This window comes from Oncorhynchus kisutch, unplaced genomic scaffold, assembly GCF_002021735.2.
Source record: "Oncorhynchus kisutch isolate 150728-3 unplaced genomic scaffold, Okis_V2 scaffold3880, whole genome shotgun sequence".
Lineage (NCBI taxonomy): Eukaryota > Metazoa > Chordata > Actinopteri > Salmoniformes > Salmonidae > Oncorhynchus > Oncorhynchus kisutch.
In genome coordinates this window covers 19,920-41,588 of record NW_022265825.1, presented here as the reverse complement: position 1 = coordinate 41,588, position 21,669 = coordinate 19,920, and the positions used below count along the sequence as shown (strand labels likewise).

Here is a 21,669-nt window from a genome sequence, read left to right as displayed (position 1 = left end):
GATGACACTTTGCTACAATGTAAAGTAGTGAGTGTACAGCTTGTATAACAGTGTAAATTTGCTGTCCCCTCAAAATAACTCAACACACAGCCATTAATGTCTAAACCGCTGGCAACAAAAGTGAGTACACCCCTAAGTGAAAATGTCCAAATTGGCCCAATTCGCCATTTTCCCTCCCCGGTGCCATGTGACTCATTAGTGTTACAAGGTCTCAGGTGTGAATGGGGAGCAGGTGTGTTCAATTTGGTGACATCGCTCTCACACTCCCTCATACTGACTGGTCACTGGAAGTTCAACATGGCACCTCATGGCAAAGAACTCTCTGAGGATCTGAAAAAAAGAATTGTTGCTCTACATAAAGATGGCCTGGGCTATAAGAAGATTGCTAAGACCCTGAAACTGAGCTGCAGCACGGTGGTCAAGACTACACATCGGTTTAACTGGACAGGTTCCACTCAGAACAGGCCTCACCATGAAGTTGAGTGCACGTGCTCAGCATCATATCCAGTGGTTGTCTTTGGGAAGTAGACGTATGAATGCTGCCAGCATTGCTGCAGAGGTTGAAGGGGTGGGGGGTCAGCCTGTCAATGCTCAGACCATATGCCGTACACTGCATCAAATTGGTCTGCATGGCTGTCGTCCCAGAAGGAAGCCTATTCTAAAGATGATGCACAAGAAACCCCACAAACAGTTTGCTGAAGACAAGCAGACTAAGGACATGGATTACTGGAACCATGTCCTGTGGTCTGATGAGACCACGATAAACTTATTTGGTTCAGATGGTGTCAAGCGTGTGTGGAGGCAACCAGGTGAGAAGTACAAAGACAAGTGTGTCTTGCCTGGTGTTGGGAGTGTCATGGTCCGGGGATGCATGAGTGCTGCCGGCACTGGGGAGCTACAGTTCATTGAGGAAACCATGAATGCCAACCTGTACTGTGACATACTGAAGCAGAGCATGATCCCCTCCCTTTGGAGACTGGGCCGCAGGGCAGTATCCCAACATGATAACGACCCCAAACACACCTCCAAGACGACCACTGCCTTGCTAAAGAAGCGGAGGGTAAAGGTGATGGACTGGCCAAACATGTCTCCAGACCTAAACCCATCTGTGGGACATCCTCAAACGGAAGGTGGAGGAGTGTTAAGTCTCGAACATCCACCAGCTCCGTGATGTCGTCACGGAGGAGTGGAAGAGGACTCCAGTGGCAATCTGTGAAGCTCTGGTGAACTCCATGCCCAAAAGGTTTAAGACAGTGCTGGAAAATGACGGTGACCACACAATAGGGGTGTACTCACTTTTGTTGCCAGCGGTTTAGACATTAATGGCTGTGTGTTGAGTTATTTTGAGGGGACAGCAAATTTACACGGTTATACAAGCTGTACACTCACTACTTTACATTGTAGCAAAGTGTCATTTCTTCAGTGTTGTCACATGAAAAGATATACTCATATTTACAAAAATGTGAGGGGTGTACTCACTTTTGTGATATACTGTGTATTTATTTGTTCTTCTATTTTAAGCCAGAATGTATGCAGTCATAACATTCACCTGTAATACAGAACAGAAACAGGATAGACATCCTGAGCTTCCCCGTTGCCAACGCCAACAGATAAAGACTAAAGACCATACAATGCAACTCTCAGTTGAAACCAGCTTAAATAAACAGAGGAGAGAAAGTCAAACTAAAAAGGTCAACAAGAGTAAGTCAACAGAAAACACACAGCCAGGAAATTCTAGGACAAGATTCAATCATATATAGGGTTCAAGGACAGGATTCAATCATATATAGGGTTCAAGGACAGGATTCAATCATATATAGGGTTCAAGGACAGGATTCAATCATATATAGGGTTCAAGGACAGGATTCAATCATATATAGGGTTCAAGGACAGGATTCATTGCTTATAAATTGGGGAGTTAGGATTAGGAATTTCAGATGAATTTCAGCTTCAGGTCTTTTAACTGAAGGGTTTCCTCTGTGTATACAATCTGTCTGTACAGAGAATGTGATCTAGGCCTATGTAATTAAAGCGTTATTGCCATGGTAAATCAAGTCGTTTCAATCCTCCCCCCGTATGAACAGACTTCAGTATTAGGGTCAATGCAAGTCCCTAACGGAAACCAAATATTCTCATGTATCTTTAACTGAACGGATGTGACATGTTAGAGACCAAAGTGAACCACATGACACTACTCGTAGTATCTTGTCACATTATTACACTACCCACAATGCAAGACACAGACCCTTACTGCTCACTATCCCTGCTACTCTTACAAGACAAGTGATTCACAACCTGGTGATGAACTAGAACATAAATAATGGGTCTTCTTCTCAATTAACTACTTTAGTTGACAATTCATTGAAAATAGTCATATATTACTTATCTGTCAAAATGTAAGTGATATTAATTCATACTTCATACACACCAGGTCACCATTTCAGTTATAAATCAACATTGTGAAATATTATATTTCAGAAAAATCACAACAAGGTTGTTTTACATTATATTACATATTTAAAATATATTTTAACATAATATGCTATTTTCAAGTAGACAAAACTAAATGCACTGAAAAAGGTTTGAGTGTATGGGCTTAAGACAGAGTTAAAAAATAGCAATCTGAATACTGAGGATTGGATCTGGCAGATAAAACAAATGTAATCCCTTCCAACCTTAACCAGAATTAACCAGAATTAGCGTAAATACAAGCTAAAATAAACGTAAATAAATGTAAAATGTAATGAAAAACCAGGGGGATTTCATGTAACATTGTAACATAAAATATAAAAGGTATAAAACTGTGTGACAACTGGAAGTGCTAACTCTACTGTATGTTACTATTAATGTAAAATCAATAACAAGCGCTGTCAAACAGAAAAACCCAAAGTAACAGACCTCAATATAGTTTCTGCTGTTTTGTCTTAAGAAATGATGTCAAAGGAAGCAGATGTCTGTTACACAAATTATCAAAACGAAGCCTTTATAAAACCCATGTAAAGATACATATGGTGTATGTATGGTGTAACCGAAAGGTTGCAAGTTCGAATCCCCGAGCTGACAAGGTACAAATCTGTCGTTCTGCCACTGAACAGGCAGTTAACCCACTGTTCCTAGGCCGTCATTGAAAATAAGAATTTGTTCTTAACTGACTTGCCTAGTTAAATAAAAGGTCAAATAAAAAATAAAAAATATGGCTGAGATATATGTTCGTACACTGGTTCTGGCTTTGTATGAACAAAATAATTATGTTTACGACATGAACTGAACTCTAAGAAGAAACTCTGACAAAGTGGGCAAAGACACGGCACAATACAAGAACAAGAACAAACATTGACTTCATCTTCGCCTCCCCCTCTGCATCGTAACAAGGACCTCCATATTCAAAGATAGTGGGAACTGCAGTAAGCTTTATCAAAGGGCCTCTGTGGCCTCAGTTCTACAGTTGTAACCCATTCGAGCTCTCCAGCGTGCTCATTCTTCTCCTCAGTGGGGTTCTATGGTTTGGGGAAGGCTGAGACCCTGAGGATCTCCAGACAGTTGACTGCGATTAGCGCCCCGGTCAGCTGCCTCCACTGTCTGGTGATTGGGCTCTTCATCTTGTCTAGGGCCAGGTGGAGGTCCTGGATCATGTCCTGGTAGCCCTCTCCGTACAGCTGGCTCCATGAGTACAGGAAGTCATAGGCAGGTTTCCACATAGACTAAAATAGAGAGAGGAGGATCCACAAGTTCAGTTCAGTTGATAGATTCTCAAACTATCAACTAACTATCAAATCAGAGTTTATTCGTCATATGCACAGGATACGCAGGATGTAAATGGTACAATGAAATCAGTGGAAATAAATCTACAGCACATCTATAATGGACTATACAAATAAAAGTATTGGTAAAGCCTCCCTAATCGTTGTCTGTTGATCCAATGAGATCATGAAGGGGTGATCTCCTAAGAACAACACATTTTCCTAAATAGAACAAATACAAGTCAAATGAACTAACCACGGCGCTAACTTCTCCACTCTTCCCCCGGTGTGGTGCCTCGTAAGCAGCGATCTGAGCACTGGAGAGTTTCCCCAGCCTCTCAGCGAGCTCCCTCCACCTGATACCCAGCTCCACCGCTGTGGACAGGATGACCGTGTTCTGGATCAGATGAGCCACTAGAGCCTGAGAGTCCATCTTCAACAGACCCTAGGATGGAAAAAGCAACATACAAAACACTTACTTGAAATGCAACAAATGAAGCGCAATTGGAAAAGAGAAAAAGTCATTCAAAACAAAGGTCAAGCTGGTTTGAAGATTCTTCTCTCAACCGGAATACTATCAAACATGCCCCGTCCTTTCTACACTTACGATCATGAGCTTGTGCTGGAACTTCTTCTTGCTGTTCTCAGTGTGGCAGTCCTCCTTCAGTTTCTCCAGCACGCAGGCCACCTTCTCGGCCTCTGTTTCAGCATGTCTCCGTGTGATTGTGTCCAGCAACAAGCTCGAGTAGCCCAGGGCATCAGCGAAGCCCCTCCAGCTGGGGATGTGTTCAGTCACCAGTGTCTGGATGTCTGAGTAGATGTAGGTGAGCTTCTTGAACGGCAGTGCCATGTTGTCCAAGAGGGTCTCGGTGGTGAAGTCAGTGCCGTTGAAGTCGATCACTTGGTCTCGGGTGATGAGCTTGACGTTCTTGCAATGGACCAGGCCGGTCCTGCCTCGGAGGAAGCCGATGTACCACTCCTTGACTTTGGACTGGCCCACCGACCTCACGGTCTCTCTGGAGAGGAGAGCCACGGTGTCACCCTTGAAGTACTCCAGGAGGTACTCCACTCGCGGTTGACGGAGCACTGACTTCAGTGCCACCCCGTAACACTGCACCTTCACAGGTCTGGTCCAGAATTTTGGGAACTCTGGGACGGATTCCTCCGGTATAGATAGCGATTGACACATTTTGTTTCGCATGGGATCTCGCTTTTCAGAGCGAATAGGTGCCGCTGCAGGGGAAGACACCTGGAACTCTGCTACTGTGACACTGTTTGAATCCCTCACCTGGAGGCATAGTTTAAAGGAATCCATCTCCCCATTGCCCATCTTGGCCAGCTCAAGAGGCAGGTGAATGACTTTACCCAGTTTGAGTAGCCCTTGTTTCACCTCTTTCCTTTTATCCTGGGCTTTGACTTTGAACTTTGACGCTATGACGGAAGTCACAATGTGTAGGTCATTCAGTCTCTCTGGGCTAAAATGGTGCTTCTCCCAGAGCTGTAGCACCAGGGGGGGCAAGTTTCTGTTGCCCCTGTGGATATCTGAGAACGGAAGCCTCGGTGGAACGTTATCGTGGCAAGAGACGACCACGACCACTTTGAAAGATGGATGGATATACTTTGGGCCATAAACGGCGACGGTGACTTGACGATCCAGGTAATCCCAAACGGATGTAGCAGGGGGCTGGATAACCGAGGCCTCTGCGGCTACAATAACATAGAAATTAGACTTTAAGTCTTGAAGATTCATCTGCATGATGTTCTTGTAAATGTAACAGTCCTTGACTTTCTGATAAGGTCCCTCTCTCTTGTTGGACACTAGTCCCACAAATGTGGTCATGACCTGACTTATCGGATCCTTCTTGACCTCTGCGACCATTTTCATTTCCAGCGAGATGGATTCCTTTCCGCTCGTGTTGCTGAGACTCACCTCCAGGAGCGGACTCACGGTTGTCATGTAGTTGTTGTTCAGCCCGTGAGGGGGCTCCAGGATGGCTTTCAGTGCAACCTCCTGAACCTCCCCAGCAGGAACATGGCCCTCTGGGATATGGGCGGTAATATCAGAGTCTGGTAACTGTAGTGACCCTCCGCTGTGACCTATCTTGCAGACTATCTGAGAGTCGGTGGCTTGGGTCTGGGCCCATCCAGGACTCTGACTCATCAGGCCTAGGTCAAGACATGACCTCGTTAGCTGCCTGTGACTCAACCAGGCCATTTTGTACGCCTCCCGGTCATTTTTCAACCACTCAAAATCTGCATTCAGAAATGGGCCTGCTGACAATTTGAGGCCGTTTTCCATTTTCGGTTCCTTTCTCTCCTGGTCGCCGAGAATATCCGAGGCACTCCTCCATCTCCCTGATTGTCTTATGCTCTTCTGCTTCGTAACCGCAAAATGGGCGAAGTTTGTTTCGTCCGAAGATGTGCTACTGGCGTCAAAGTTCTCACTGTCAAACAGAGTCGAAGGTTCATCTTTCTGTACTGATAGATCAGCGTTGCTTAATGTTTTGTCATTGTTTGTGTGTAAAATGTCATCCAAAAACGGATTGGATATAGACAGTTTGTTCCAGAATGGATTTGTGGTTTGACTTCCATGTTTGACCTCCGGCTGCAACACAGGCCACTCTGAATGTTTTGTCACTTGATTTATTATGTAACTACTCCCTGTGAAAATACAAAACATCTGTGTCAAATCAAAGCCTTACTTACTAATATAAAACATACATATGAGAGCATGGTAAAATCACACAGAATGGGCTTCAATACTGGCTGTTGCTCTTTAAAGAGGCATTCTTTTAAACGAGGGTACCACTCAAAGGAGCTACTGTACAAAACACATCATGCAATCCTCTATTTGAAACTGTTTCATAACCAGGGTTGCAAACATCTAGTAACTTTCCCAAGACTACCAGGCTTTCCAAAAATCCTGTTTCTGGATTTCCTGCTTATTCTCTCCTGATTCCGTGAATCTTCCAACTGGAATCTCTGGAAAACCTGGGAAAGTTACCCGATTTTTGGAAACCTATTAATGAGATCTAGTTCAAAGACAATATATTTCATAAACGTTAGAGTAGGCTACCATTTAAATTGTTGATGTTCAGCGTTCCAGTGTCGTCTAGATCAATCAACGTCCCCTCAGATTTGCTCCTAATGAGACTTCCTTGGCGACGAAATGACTTTGCTCTGACAGCTGCCATCTTTAAATCTGTAAACATTAAGATTCATAAGTTACATACACAATTACTACACCTCAAATTGCAATCAGTTGGCATAATAATATAGAGTACACAGTATGACCTATATAATATTTTTCAGAATTCGGAGGGTTGCCGTGGCTCGAATTCGGGTCCAGCGGCTGTGAAGCAAAGACATTAACCGTTATGCCAAGAGGTCCGAACCACTTGACAAGGTCGCTAGGTGTCGAGTTAAGGTCGCTAAAATATATTGGCCAATGTTATATGTTTTCTACCCTGGCTGTTTATTCTATAAAACGTGGCTACAAACATTTTTAAGTTTAAGTTTAAGAATACGGATAAAGTAGCCTACAGCGGAATCAAAAAAAAAAAGCCTATGAAAACACAGAGAAACAACATATAGGCCTACAGTTTCTTTCGTTTACCTAAAGTTGTTTTGTGGTGCCGTAGTAGGGCTGGCCGATATCTCAAATTCATATTTTTGGGCCCGATTGCCCAGCCCTATGCCATTGTTAGTCATTTTCCTCCACACTGGTTCACACCTGAGATTCTTTACCTGGGGCTACCCGTGGGATTAGTTTGAGGAAACCTATTTTACAGAGCATAAAACATGAATTCATTCAGGCTGTAATTTGTTTGCGTAAAGGGATACTTCTTATCATTCATGTATACCCTATGTTGCTGTCGCAGTGAGTCAGTAATACTTCATTTGGGTTGTACACGAGTGCACACAAACAGGTTGCTCTTGTCTGGGATTCAACAATCAGTTATTCCGCAAAGCCGATTATTGAATGTGTGGGTGGGTGGGTAGCCAACCCTCCTGTCGAACTTCACCTTCGCGTTATCTCGAAATGCAGAAGCATTGTTCAGGCGCACCTGTTGGATAGCCTACCTTATCGTTGAGAAAATATAGAGAGACAGAGCTAGCTGTGAATTAACCATCATCATCGACAAACCATCATCATCGACAAACCATCATCAAAATTTGGCTACATACAGTATGACTATTGTAATAGTTGTTTTTTCACATGTAGAAATGCTGCTCCTCTGTCTATGCCAGATTTACAAAAATACTGTTTCCGCAGAGTCAACAGGTGTATTACAAACGCTCGCTTGTGCGCTTCAACTACGGTAAACCAGTGGCTATGTAGTTCTGTAAGATTAAATATATATATATATATAATAATACATACATAAATATATAGCGTCGATGTCAAACTTTCAAACACAAGATAGACCTACCTGTACTATGTTCATACAAATGTTATGATTCCGTTCAGCTACTAGATTTGCACACTTGCCTACAATTTCCAGCGTCGGTAGAAAGAGCAGAAATATAGTAACAATACTTACTTACCATGTCTCGCCAAACTGTGTATCAGAGATGTCGGGGAATCTCACTTTTGATCCATGGTAATAAGGTTTCCGCCATAGCCTTATTTAGACACTAACCAAATCATATATTTACACCTTCACGCCACAACTCTCGGCTTCTGTTTGCTTTGAAACTACAAGCATTCCGGGACTAGTAGTTCAAAACAATGAGGCTACTCTTCAAATGAGCTGGTTTAACTTTATTATAAAACTACAATATCCGTAATGCAATCCTGTATTTACGCAAAGAGTGTTGCAACACCTGAAACTGCAGCAGAAACTAGGTCGGTTCAGTGTTCTGTCATTAAGGTAGAGATACTTTTTTTTTCTCCCGCGGATGCAATTATGTGAAGGGCTGGTTAGACTGTAAACTCGCTTTCCAGACCCACATCAAACATCTCCAATCCAAAGTTAAATCTAGAATTGGCTTTCTATTTCGCAACAAAGCATCCTTCACTCATGCTGCCAAACATACCCTTGTAAAACTGACCATCCTACCAATCCTCGACTTCGGCGATGTCATTTACAAAATAGCCTCCAATACTGTACTCAACAAATTGGATGCAGTCTATCACAGTGCCATCCGTTTTGTCCCCAAAGCCCCATATACTACCCACCGCTGCGACCTGTATGCTCTCGTTGGCTGGCCCATCCAGGACTCTGACTCATCAGGCCTAGGTCAAGACATGACCTCGTTAGCTGCCTGTGACTCAACCAGGCCATTTTGTACGCCTCCCGGTCATTTTTCAACCACTCAAAATCTGCATTCAGAAATGGGCCTGCTGACAATTTGAGGCCGTTTTCCATTTTCGGTTCCTTTCTCTCCTGGTCGCCGAGAATATCCGAGGCACTCCTCCATCTCCCTGATTGTCTTATGCTCTTCTGCTTCGTAACCGCAAAATGGGCGAAGTTTGTTTCCTCCTTCATACTCGGCGCCAAACCCACTGGCTCCATGTCATCTACAAGACCCTGCTAGGTAAAGTCCCCCCTTATCTCAGCTCGCTGGTCACCACAGCATCACCCACCTGTAGCACGCGCTCCAGCAGGTATATCTCTCTGGTCACCCCCAAAACCAATTCTTTCTTTGGCCGCCTCTCCTTCCAGTTCTCTGCTGCCAATGACTGGAACAAACTACAAAAATCTCTGAAACTGGAAACACTTATCTCCCTCACTAGCTTTAAGCATCAGCTGTCAGAGCAGCTCACAGATTACTGCACCTGTACATAGCCCACCTATAATTTAGCCCAAACAACTACCTCTTTCCCTACTGAATTTATTTTATTTATTTATTTATTCATTTTGCTCCTTTGCACCCCATTATTTTTATTTCTACTTTGCACATTCTTCCACTGCAAATCTACCATTCCAGTGTTTTACTTGCTATATTGTATTTACTTTGCCACCGTGGCCTTTTTTTTTGCCTTTACCTCCCTTCTCACCTCATTTGCTCAAATCGTATATAGACTTGTTTCTACTGTATTATTGACTATATGTTTGTTTTACTCCATGTGTAACTCTGTGTCATTGTATGTGTCGAACTGCTTTGCTTTATCTTGGCCAGGTCGCACTTGTAAATGAGAACTTGTTCTCAACTGGCCTACCTGGTTAAATAAAGGTGTTGTCAACTGGCCTACCTGGTTAAATAAAGGTGTTGTCAACTGGCCTACCTGGTTAAATAAAGGTGTTGTCAACTGGCCTACCTGGTTAAATAAAGGTGTTGTCAACTGGCCTACCTGGTTAAATAAAGGTGTTCTCAACTGGCCTACCTGGTTAAATAAAGGTGTTCTCAACTGGCCTACCTGGTTAAATAAAGGTGTTCTCAACTGGCCTACCTGGTTAAATAAAGGTGTTCTCAACTAGCCTACCTGGTTAAATAAAGGTGTTCTCAACTAGCCTACCTGGTTAAATAAAGGTGTTCTCAACTAGCCTACCTGGTTAAATAAAGGTGTTCTCAACTAGCCTACCTGGTTAAATAAAGGTGTTCTCAACTTGCCTACCTGGTTAAATAAAGGTGTTCTCAACTAGCCTACCTGGTTAAATAAAGGTGTTCTCAACTGGCCTACCTGGTTAAATAAAGGTGTTCTCAACTAGCCTACCTGGTTAAATAAAGGTGTTCTCAACTGGCCTACCTGGTTAAATAAAGGTGTTCTCAACTGGCCTACCTGGTTAAATAAAGGTGTTCTCAACTGGCCTACCTGGTTAAATAAAGGTGTTCTCAACTGGCCTACCTGGTTAAATAAAGGTGTTCTCAACTGGCCTACCTGGTTAAATAAAGGTGTTCTCAACTGGCCTACCTGGTTAAATAAAGGTGTTCTCAACTGGCCTACCTGGTTAAATAAAGGTGTTCTCAACTAGCCTACCTGGTTAAATAAAGGTGTTCTCAACTAGCCTACCTGGTTAAATAAAGGTGTTCTCAACTAGCCTACCTGGTTAAATAAAGGTGTTCTCAACTAGCCTACCTGGTTAAATAAAGGTGTTCTCAACTGGCCTACCTGGTTAAATAAAGGTGTTCTCAACTGGCCTACCTGGTTAAATAAAGGTGTTCTCAACTGGCCTACCTGGTTAAATAAAGGTGTTCTCAACTAGCCTACCTGGTTAAATAAAGGTGTTCTCAAGTAGCCTACCTGGTTAAATAAAGGTGTTCTCAACTGGCCTACCTGGTTAAATAAAGGTGTTCTCAACTGGCCTACCTGGTTAAATAAAGGTGTTCTCAACTGGCCTACCTGGTTAAATAAAGGTGTTCTCAACTAGCCTACCTGGTTAAATAAAGGTGTTGTCAACTGGCCTACCTGGTTAAATAAAGGTGTTCTCAACTAGCCTACCTGGTTAAATAAAGGTGTTGTCAACTAGCCTACCTGGTTAAATAAAGGTGTTGTCAACTGGCCTACCTGGTTAAATAAAGGTGTTCTCAACTGGCCTACCTGGTTAAATAAAGGTGTTCTCAACTGGCCTACCTGGTTAAATAAAGGTGTTCTCAACTGGCCTACCTGGTTAAATAAAGGTGTTCTCAACTAGCCTACCTGGTTAAATAAAGGTGTTCTCAACTAGCCTACCTGGTTAAATAAAGGTGTTCTCAACTAGCCTACCTGGTTAAATAAAGGTGTTCTCAACTGGCCTACCTGGTTAAATAAAGGTGTTCTCAACTAGCCTACCTGGTTAAATAAAGGTGTTCTCAACTAGCCTACCTGGTTAAATAAAGGTGTTGTCAACTGGCCTACCTGGTTAAATAAAGGTGTTCTCAACTGGCCTACCTGGTTAAATAAAGGTGTTCTCAACTGGCCTACCTGGTTAAATAAAGGTGTTCTCAACTGGCCTACCTGGTTAAATAAAGGTGTTCTCAACTGGCCTACCTGGTTAAATAAAGGTGTTCTCAACTAGCCTACCTGGTTAAATAAAGGTGTTCTCAACTAGCCTACCTGGTTAAATAAAGGTGTTCTCAACTAGCCTACCTGGTTAAATAAAGGTGTTCTCAACTGGCCTACCTGGTTAAATAAAGGTGTTCTCAACTAGCCTACCTGGTTAAATAAAGGTGTTCTCAACTAGCCTACCTGGTTAAATAAAGGTGTTGTCAACTGGCCTACCTGGTTAAATAAAGGTGTTCTCAACTGGCCTACCTGGTTAAATAAAGGTGTTCTCAACTGGCCTACCTGGTTAAATAAAGGTGTTCTCAACTGGCCTACCTGGTTAAATAAAGGTGTTCTCAACTGGCCTACCTGGTTAAATAAAGGTGTTCTCAACTAGCCTACCTGGTTAAATAAAGGTGTTCTCAACTGGCCTACCTGGTTAAATAAAGGTGTTCTCAACTAGCCTACCTGGTTAAATAAAGGTGTTCTCAACTGGCCTACCTGGTTAAATAAAGGTGTTCTCAACTAGCCTACCTGGTTAAATAAAGGTGTTCTCAACTAGCCTACCTGGTTAAATAAAGGTGTTCTCAACTGGCCTACCTGGTTAAATAAAGGTGTTCTCAACTAGCCTACCTGGTTAAATAAAGGTGTTGTCAACTGGCCTACCTGGTTAAATAAAGGTGTTGTCAACTAGCCTACCTGGTTAAATAAAGGTGTTCTCAACTAGCCAACCTGGTTAAATAAAGGTGAAATAAAAACATTTTTTTTTATTAATAAAAAATGCACACCATATGTTTGTGGTGTTGAGTTTGCACTCATATATTTTGTCTAAACTCAATATCCAAACCCAATATGCAAACTCAATATCCAAACCCAATATGCAAACTCAATATCCAAACCCAATATGCAAACTCAATATCCAAACCCAATATGCAAACTCAATATCCAAACCCAATATGCAAACTCAATATCCAAACCCAATATGCAAACTCAATATCCAAACCCAATATGCAAACTCAATATCCAAACCCAATGTCCAAAATCAATGAAAAGTTGATGTGGATGAATTGTGGCCAGAACCACTATTATTGTGGCCTGAGCCGGTGTGGAGTCGTGTTGACCTTGGTCTCTGAAAGTAGCTGGTGTTGGAGGAATGCGACTAAGCGCTCCTGAGTAGATTATGAATGTTCATTTTTTATGGGGAAAAGGAGGTCATACAACCTCTGGGTAACACATACAATTATTGGGAAAAGGAGGTCATACAACCTCTGGGTAACACATACAATTATTGGGAAAAGGAGGTCATACAACCTCTGGGTAACACATACAATTATTGGGAAAAGGAGGTCATACAACCTCTGGGTAACACATACAATTATTGGGAAAAGGAGGTCATACAACCTCTGGGTAACACATACAATTATTGGGAAAAGGAGGTCATACAACCTCTGGGTAACACATACAATTATTGGGAAAAGGAGGTCATACAACCTCTGGGTAACACATACAATTATTGGGAAAAGGAGGTCATACAACCTCTGGGTAACACATACAATTATTGGGAAAAGGAGGTCATACAACCTCTGGGTAACACATACAATTATTGGGAAAAGGAGGTCATACAACCTCTGGGTAACACATACAATTATTGGGAAAAGGAGGTCATACAACCTCTGGGTAACACATACAATTATTGGGAAAAGGAGGTCATACAACCTCTGGGTAACACATACAATTATTGGGAAAAGCAAAATGCAAATAAAACTTCACTTACAGATTAAGGTTACGCCCTTTTGGTGCTCAAACCTCAAATTAATACTTTTTTTGATAAAACATGATTGATCAAATATTTCAGTATTGTACATATCATACCCCTGAAACTGGTACTGTAGTAGTCGATGCTTAGGACAACTCTACTGACAATGACTTGAAAGAAGTGAGACAGATATGCCTCCTACTGGTCATCCTTAAACCATCTTGCATCACAATGCTGGTTAGATACTGTGCTGTTGAGAAAGTTGACTAAAGTCTGCTCTCTAGTGGTGCTCTTAAAGTGTTGTTGTGCCAGGATAAAAATGTACTAGACAACTGACTGAATGTACATTGAGTGAAAACGTCTTTCCCCTCATATAGAGCCTTGCTACTCAAAAATGAGTTCATGGACATCATCATAAGGCCCGTTTATACCTGCCACTAACATGCATCCTTTGTCCTGATCTTGTCCCAATCGTATCCGTTTACACTTATAAAATCTGATCAAAATCAGTTCATAATGCATCTGTTAATCATCTACACCTGTCTAAAAATGTGGCCACAATATGAATGTGGACAAGATCAAGACAAGGGACGCATGTTAGAACCAGGTATAAATGGGGCTAGAGTCTCCGTGGAAAGTAGCAATATGTGAATCACTTTGTATTAAAGGGATAGTTCACCCAAATTACAACATTACTTACATCAGTGGTTCCCTACCAGGTCTACTTGGACCGCTACGGGTACTTGACCTACACACAGAGGGTACTTGAGAAGACTCATGAGACCATAGGCCTACTGGTAAATGGCACATGACGGGCTCCTTCAGGGGCACTCCGAGCAGAGCTAAATTAAATTGGTGGTACAGTAACCAAAAAAGGTTGAGAACCACTGGAAGTCATCTATTAGCCAGAAGAGACTGTATTCAGCATTTCAAATATTTTTTAACTGTTAACTTTGGGGCAGCAGCATAATCGAATTGCATGAAGATAGTTTACCCAAATTACAACATTAGGCGATTCATTGGCCTGAAAGCAATCTATGGGCTAGAAGAAACTATAATTATTATATATATTTTTTTACTTCACAACTGCCACTAACTGCGAACTTCAGACCAGCAACATGTATGAATACTTGTCTAAACCAGCTAGGATGGAAAGAAGTACTGTACCAGTCAAAGGTTTGAACACACCTACTCATTCAAGGGCTTTTCTTTATTTGGACTATTTTCTACATTGTAGAATAATAGTGAAGACATCACAACTATGAAATAACACATATAGAATCATGTAGTAACCAAAAAGGTGTTAAACAAATCAAAATAGATTTTAGATTTTAGATTCTTCAAAGTAGGCACCCTTTGCATTGATGACAGTTCTGCACACTCTTGGCATTCTCTCAAACAAGTTCACCTGGAATGTTTTTCCAACAGTCTTGAAGGAGGTCTCACATATACTGAGCACTTGTTGGCTACTTTTCCTTCACTCTGCGGTCCAACTCATCCCAAACCATCTCAATTGGGTTGCAGTCAGGTGATTGTGGAGACCATGTCATCTTATGCATCACTCCATCACTCTCCTTCTTGGTCAAATAGCCCTTACACAGCCTGGAGGTGTGTTGGGTCATTGTCCTGTAGAAAAACAAATGATAGTCCCACTAAGCACAATCCAGATGGGATGGAGTATCGTTGCAGAATGCTGTGGCAGCCATGCTGGTTAAGTGTGCTTTGAATACTAAATAAATCACAGACAGTGTCACCAGCAAAGCACCCCCACACCATCACACCTCCTTCTCCATGCTTCACAGTCGGAACCACATATGCGATGTCATCCGTTCACATACTCTGCGTCTCACAAAGACACATCAGTTGGACCCAAAAATCTCAAATTTGGACTCATCAGACCAAAGAACAGATTTCCACCAGACTAATGTCCATTGCTCATGTTTCTTGCAAGTCTTGTCATGCCCTGATCTGTTTCATCTGTGTCGCCCATCTTTCCCATTATCCCTGTGTATTTATACCTGTGTTCTCTGTTTGTCTCTATGTAAACTGGAAACCACATATCCTGAGACTGAAAAACAGCTTCTATCTCAAGGCCATCAGACTGTTAAACAGCCACCACTAACATTGAGTGGCTGCTGCCAACATACTGACTCAACTCCAGCCACTTTAATAATGGACATTTATGGAAATGTATGTTTAAAAAATTTATCACTAGCCACTTTAAACAATGCCACTTAATATAATGTTTACATACCTTACATTACTCATCTCATATGTATATGTATATACTGTACTCTATGTCATCTACTGCATATTGCCATCTTTATGTAATACATGTATCACTAGCCACTTTAAACTATGCCACTTTATGTTTATATACCCTACATTACTCATCTCATATGTATATAGTGTACTCTATACCATCTACTGCATCTTGCCTATGCCGTTCTGTACCATCACTCATTCATATATCTTTATGTACATATTATTTATCCCTTTACACTTGTGTGTATAACAGGAACAATGGTGGCCCTCTTGAAGCATGTGGGAACAGCAGACTGGGATAAGGATTGATTGAATATGTCCGTAAACACAACAACCAGCTGGTCTGCGCATGCTCTGAGGGCTCGGCTGGGGATGCCGTCTGGGCCTGCAGCCTTGTGAGGGTTAACACGTTTAAATGTTTTACTCACATCGGCTGCAGTGAAGGAGAGTCCACAGGTTTTCCTGCTGTGGGGCGACCACTCGGGGGCCAATGATAACTTTATGGATGTTACCCTGGCGTCTGAGCTGGGCATACCACTCAACCCCTCTACATTCCCATGGATGTTAGAGTGCTGGACATGCGCTCCATAGGCCAGGTCACCCACCATACCACCCCCATCAACCTACGAGTGTCAGGGAACCACAGCGAGACGCTCCGATTCCTGCTAGTTAAGTTTCTGCAGGTTCCCGTGGTATTGGGATTCTTTTGGCTCCAGCGACACAATCTTTCTATTGACTGGTCTCTCTATTGACTTGCCCCGGACCTCTTCGCCATTTCCGCGGATTACACCCCCAGGATCCGAGACCATTCTCCCATGCTCCAAGATCATTAGCCCCTCTGCTGTTCGTCTTCTGTTGCCCCGTACCCTCTGTATACATCCTACTTTTCATATATCTAGAGTTAAACCCATGTCTCGCAGCCCTTTGTCGCCTGTTTCTGGGTCTCATCTCTGAGTTCCAACGCCAGAACCCTGGGTCAACCAGGTATGCGCCCAGGTAGGATGTCAGGGGGAGCCCCTAGGGGGGGTACTGTCACACCCTGATCTTTTTCACCTGTCTTGGTGTTTGTCTCCACCCTCCTCCACATGTCACCCATCTTTCCCATTATCCCCTGTGTATTTATACCTGTGTTCTCTGTTTGTCTGTTGCCAGTTTGTTTCCCTGCCTGCCCTGACCCTGAGACTGCCTTGTGTTCTGGACCCTTACACCCTCTCTGTATTATTGACCCCTGCCTGCCTTGTGTTCTGGACCCTTACACCCTCTCTGTATTATTGACCCCTGCCTGCCTTGTGTTCTGGACCCTTACACCCTCTCTGTATTATTGACCCCTGCCTGCCTTGTGTTCTGGACCCTTACACCCTCTCTGTATTATTGACCCCTGCCTGCCTTGTGTTCTGGACCCTTACACCCTCTCTGTATTATTGACCCCTGCCTGCCCTGACCCTGAGACTGCCTTGTGTTCTGGACCCTTACACCCTCTCTGTATTATTGACCCCTGCCTGCCTTGTGTTCTGGACCCTTACACCCTCTCTGTATTATTGACCCCTGCCTGCCTTGTGTTCTGGACCCTTACACCCTCTCTGTATTATTGACCCCTGCCTGCCTTGTGTTCTGGACCCTTACACCCTCTCTGTATTATTGACCCCTGCCTGCCTTGTGTTCTGGACCCTTACACCCTCTCTGTATTATTGACCCCTGCCTGCCTTGTGTTCTGGACCCTTACACCCTCTCTGTATTATTGACCCCTGCCTGCCTTGTGTTCTGGACCCTTACACCCTCTCTGTATTATTGACCCCTGCCTGCCTTGTGTTCTGGACCCTTACACCCTCTCTGTATTATTGACCCCTGCCTGCCCTGACCCTGAGACTGCCTTGTGTTCTGGACCCTTACACCCTCTCTGTATTATTGACCCCTGCCTGCCTTGTGTTCTGGACCCTTACACCCTCTCTGTATTATTGACCCCTGCCTGCCTTGTGTTCTGGACCCTTACACCCTCTCTGTATTATTGACCCCTGCCTGCCCTGACCCTGAGACTGCCTTGTGTTCTGGACCCTTACACCCTCTCTGTATTATTGACCCCTGCCTGCCCTGACCCTGAGACTGCCTTGTGTTCTGGACCCTTACACCCTCTCTGTATTATTGACCCCTGCCTGCCTTGTGTTCTGGACCCTTACACCCTCTCTGTATTATTGACCCCTGCCTGCCTTGTGTTCTGGACCCTTACACCCTCTCTGTATTATTGACCCCTGCCTGCCTTGTGTTCTGGACCCTTACACCCTCTCTGTATTATTGACCCCTGCCTGCCCTGACCCTGAGACTGCCTTGTGTTCTGGACCCTTACACCCTCTCTGTATTATTGACCCCTGCCTGCCTTGTGTTCTGGACCCTTACACCCACTCTGTATTATTGACCCCTGCCTGCCTTGTGTTCTGGACCCTTACACCCTCTCTGTATTATTGACCCCTGCCTGCCTTGTGTTCTGGACCCTTACACCCTCTCTGTATTATTGACCCCTGCCTGCCTTGTGTTCTGGACCCTTACACCCTCTCTGTATTATTGACCCCTGCCTGCCTTGTGTTCTGGACCCTTACACCCTCTCTGTATTATTGACCCCTGCCTGCCTTGTGTTCTGGACCCTTACACCCTCTCTGTATTATTGACCCTTGCCTGCCTTGTGTTCTGGACCCTTACACCCTCTCTGTATTATTGACCCTTGCCTGCCTTGCCCTGAGACTGCCTTGTGTTCTGGACCCTTACACCCTCTCTGTATTATTGACCCTTGCCTGCCTTGCCCTGAGACTGCCTTGTGTTCTGGACCCTTACACCCTCTCTGTATTATTGACCCTTGCCTGCCCTGACCCTGAGACTGCCTTGTGTTCTGGACCCTTACACTCTCTCTGTATTATTGACCCCTGCCTGCCTTGTGTTCTGGACCCTTACACCCTCTCTGTATTATTGACCCCTGCCTGCCCTGACCCTGAGACTGCCTTGTGTTCTGGACCCTTACACCCTCTCTGCATTATTGACCCTTGCCTGCCCTGACCCTGAGACTGCCTTGTGTTCTGGACCCTTACACCCTCTCTGTATTATTGACCCTTGCCTGCCTTGTGTTCTGGACCCTTACACCCTCTCTGTATTATTGACCCTTGCCTGCCTTGTGTTCTGGACCCTTACACCCTCTCTGTATTATTGACCCTTGCCTGCCTTGTGTTCTGGACCCTTACACCCTCTCTGTATTATTGACCCCTGCCTGCCTTGTGTTCTGGACCCTTACACCCTCTCTGTATTATTGACCCTTGCCTGCCTTGTGTTCTGGACCCTTACACCCTCTCTGTATTATTGACCCCTGCCTGCCTTGTGTTCTGGACCCTTACACCCTCTCTGTATTATTGACCCCTGCCTGCCTTGTGTTCTGGACCCTTACACCCTCTCTGTATTATTGACCCCTGCCTGCCTTGTGTTCTGGACCCTTACACCCTCTCTGTATTATTGACCCCTGCCTGCCCTGACCCTGAGACTGCCTTGTGTTCTGGACCCTTACACCCTCTCTGTATTATTGACCCCTGCCTGCCCTGACCCTGAGACTGCCTTGTGTTCTGGACCCTTACACCCTCTCTGTATTATTGACCCCTGCCTGCCTTGTGTTCTGGACCCTTACACCCTCTCTGTATTATTGACCCCTGCCTGCCTTGTGTTCTGGACCCTTACACCCTCTCTGTATTATTGACCCCTGCCTGCCTTGTGTTCTGGACCCTTACACCCTCTCTGTATTATTGACCCCTGCCTGCCCTGACCCTGAGACTGCCTTGTGTTCTGGACCCTTACACCCTCTCTGTATTATTGACCCCTGCCTGCCTTGTGTTCTGGACCCTTACACCCACTCTGTATTATTGACCCCTGCCTGCCTTGTGTTCTGGACCCTTACACCCTCTCTGTATTATTGACCCCTGCCTGCCTTGTGTTCTGGACCCTTACACCCTCTCTGTATTATTGACCCCTGCCTGCCTTGTGTTCTGGACCCTTACACCCTCTCTGTATTATTGACCCCTGCCTGCCTTGTGTTCTGGACCCTTACACCCTCTCTGTATTATTGACCCCTGCCTGCCTTGTGTTCTGGACCCTTACACCCTCTCTGTATTATTGACCCTTGCCTGCCTTGTGTTCTGGACCCTTACACCCTCTCTGTATTATTGACCCTTGCCTGCCTTGCCCTGAGACTGCCTTGTGTTCTGGACCCTTACACTCTCTCTGTATTATTGACCCCTGCCTGCCTTGTGTTCTGGACCCTTACACCCTCTCTGTATTATTGACCCCTGCCTGCCCTGACCCTGAGACTGCCTTGTGTTCTGGACCCTTACACCCTCTCTGCATTATTGACCCTTGCCTGCCCTGACCCTGAGACTGCCTTGTGTTCTGGACCCTTACACCCTCTCTGTATTATTGACCCTTGCCTGCCTTGTGTTCTGGACCCTTACACCCTCTCTGTATTATTGACCCTTGCCTGCCTTGTGTTCTGGACCCTTACACCCTCTCTGTATTATTGACCCTTGCCTGCCTTGTGTTCTGGACCCTTACACCCTCTCTGTATTATTGACCCCTGCCTGCCTTGTGTTCTGGACCCTTACACCCTCTCTGTATTATTGACCCCTGCCTGCCTTGTGTTCTGGACCCTTACACCCTCTCTGTATTATTGACCCCTGCATGCCTTGTGTTCTGGACCCTTACACCCTCTCTGTATTATTGACCCCTGCCTGCCTTGTGTTCTGGACCCTTACACCCTCTCTGTATTATTGACCCCTGCCTGCCTTGTGTTCTGGACCCTTACACCCTCTCTGTATTATTGACCCCTGCCTGCCTTGTGTTCTGGACCCTTACACCCTCTCTGTATTATTGACCCTTGCCTGCCTTGTGTTCTGGACCCTTACACCCTCTCTGTATTATTGACCCCTGCCTGCCTTGTGTTCTGGACCCTTACACCCTCTCTGTATTATTGACCCCTGCCTGCCTTGTGTTCTGGACCCTTACACCCTCTCTGTATTATTGACCCCTGCCTGCCTTGTGTTCTGGACCCTTACACCCTCTCTGTATTATTGACCCCTGCCTGCCTTGTGTTCTGGACCCTTACACCCTCTCTGTATTATTGACCCCAGCCTGCCTTGTGTTCTGGACCCTTACACCCTCTCTGTATTATTGACCCCTGCCTGCCTTGCCCTGTCATTTGCCTGCCCCTGTTTAAGGAATAAACTTTTGTTTCTTCAAAACTGTCTGCATCTGGGTTATAGCTTAAACGTGATAAGTCTCTTCTATTTGGTGTTCTTTAGTATTGGTTTCTTTGCAGCAATTTGACCATGAAGGCTTTATTCACGCAGTCAATAAACCTGAATGAGTATGTGTCCAAACTTGACGGCTCCTGCACGTGGCTGTAACGTGTACGCTAAGAATCGGGAAGCAAGTACAGGTAGTGAATTTAATAAATAATGTAACAAAACATGAAATACGATTAGTGTAGACATGAAACAAAATCAGAATCAATAACGTCTGGGGAAAGAACCAAAGGGAGTGACAGATATAGGGAAGGTAATCAGGAAGGTGATGGAGTCCAGGTGAGTCTCATGAGCGGGAGTAGACGTGACAGTGGCAAGGGGTTAAGCCCTCTCACCTGGTTAAAAGTTAAAAGTGTGTACAGATGTAGAATCTTAATTTTACCTATACTGTCACAGCAAAATAAGGATTTAAACGTTTAGGCCATACATTCTGAGCAACAAAATAGTGATCAAATTAAGATCCTACACCTGTAGATTATATCAGTGGGACTGTTTACCTCCAGGGAACCTAGTGGATGCAGGTTCCTGGTGCTTCAAATGCCATAGCAGGTTCATTTAATGTGAAGAAAGTTCATTTACTGTGTGCTATGTTAGGCCTACACATGTTATTGACTCTCACAGTACAGTATGTTCATATTTTAAGCTATACTGATTCACAAACAATTGATATGCAAA

General features: G+C 44.3%; 1 protein-coding gene across 2 annotated transcripts; it reads right to left on the bottom strand.

The window, feature by feature from the left end:
• Positions 1 to 1,479: 1,479 nt before the first annotated feature.
• LOC116372065 (metastasis-associated in colon cancer protein 1-like) lies at positions 1,480 to 8,527 on the bottom strand. 2 transcript variants are annotated; one of them, XM_031821141.1, is made up of 5 exons: positions 8,285 to 8,527; positions 6,817 to 6,942; positions 4,348 to 6,401; positions 3,997 to 4,185; positions 1,480 to 3,701 (listed from the first exon to the last, which is right to left on the bottom strand). In XM_031821141.1, the coding sequence occupies exons 1-5, from the start codon at positions 8,289 to 8,291 to the stop codon at positions 3,498 to 3,500; spliced, it is 2,580 nt and encodes an 859-aa protein (XP_031677001.1). In that variant the 5' UTR covers positions 8,292 to 8,527; the 3' UTR covers positions 1,480 to 3,497. The 2 variants fall into 2 exon arrangements, with proteins under 2 accessions (XP_031677001.1, XP_031677002.1); XM_031821142.1 differs by having other exon boundaries at positions 8,289 to 8,500.
• Positions 8,528 to 21,669: the final 13,142 nt, after the last annotated feature.

What these genes read in the sequence shown, in the direction of transcription:
- LOC116372065 (XM_031821141.1), bottom strand. An exon ending in TCCAGCACAAGCTCATGATC is followed by an intron (nt 4,186 to 4,347) that starts GTAAGTGTAGAA and finishes TTTCCATCCTAG; the next exon opens with GGTCTGTTGAAGATGGACTC. An exon ending in GTGGAGAAGTTAGCGCCGTG is followed by an intron (nt 3,702 to 3,996) that starts GTTAGTTCATTT and finishes TCTCTATTTTAG; the next exon opens with TCTATGTGGAAACCTGCCTA.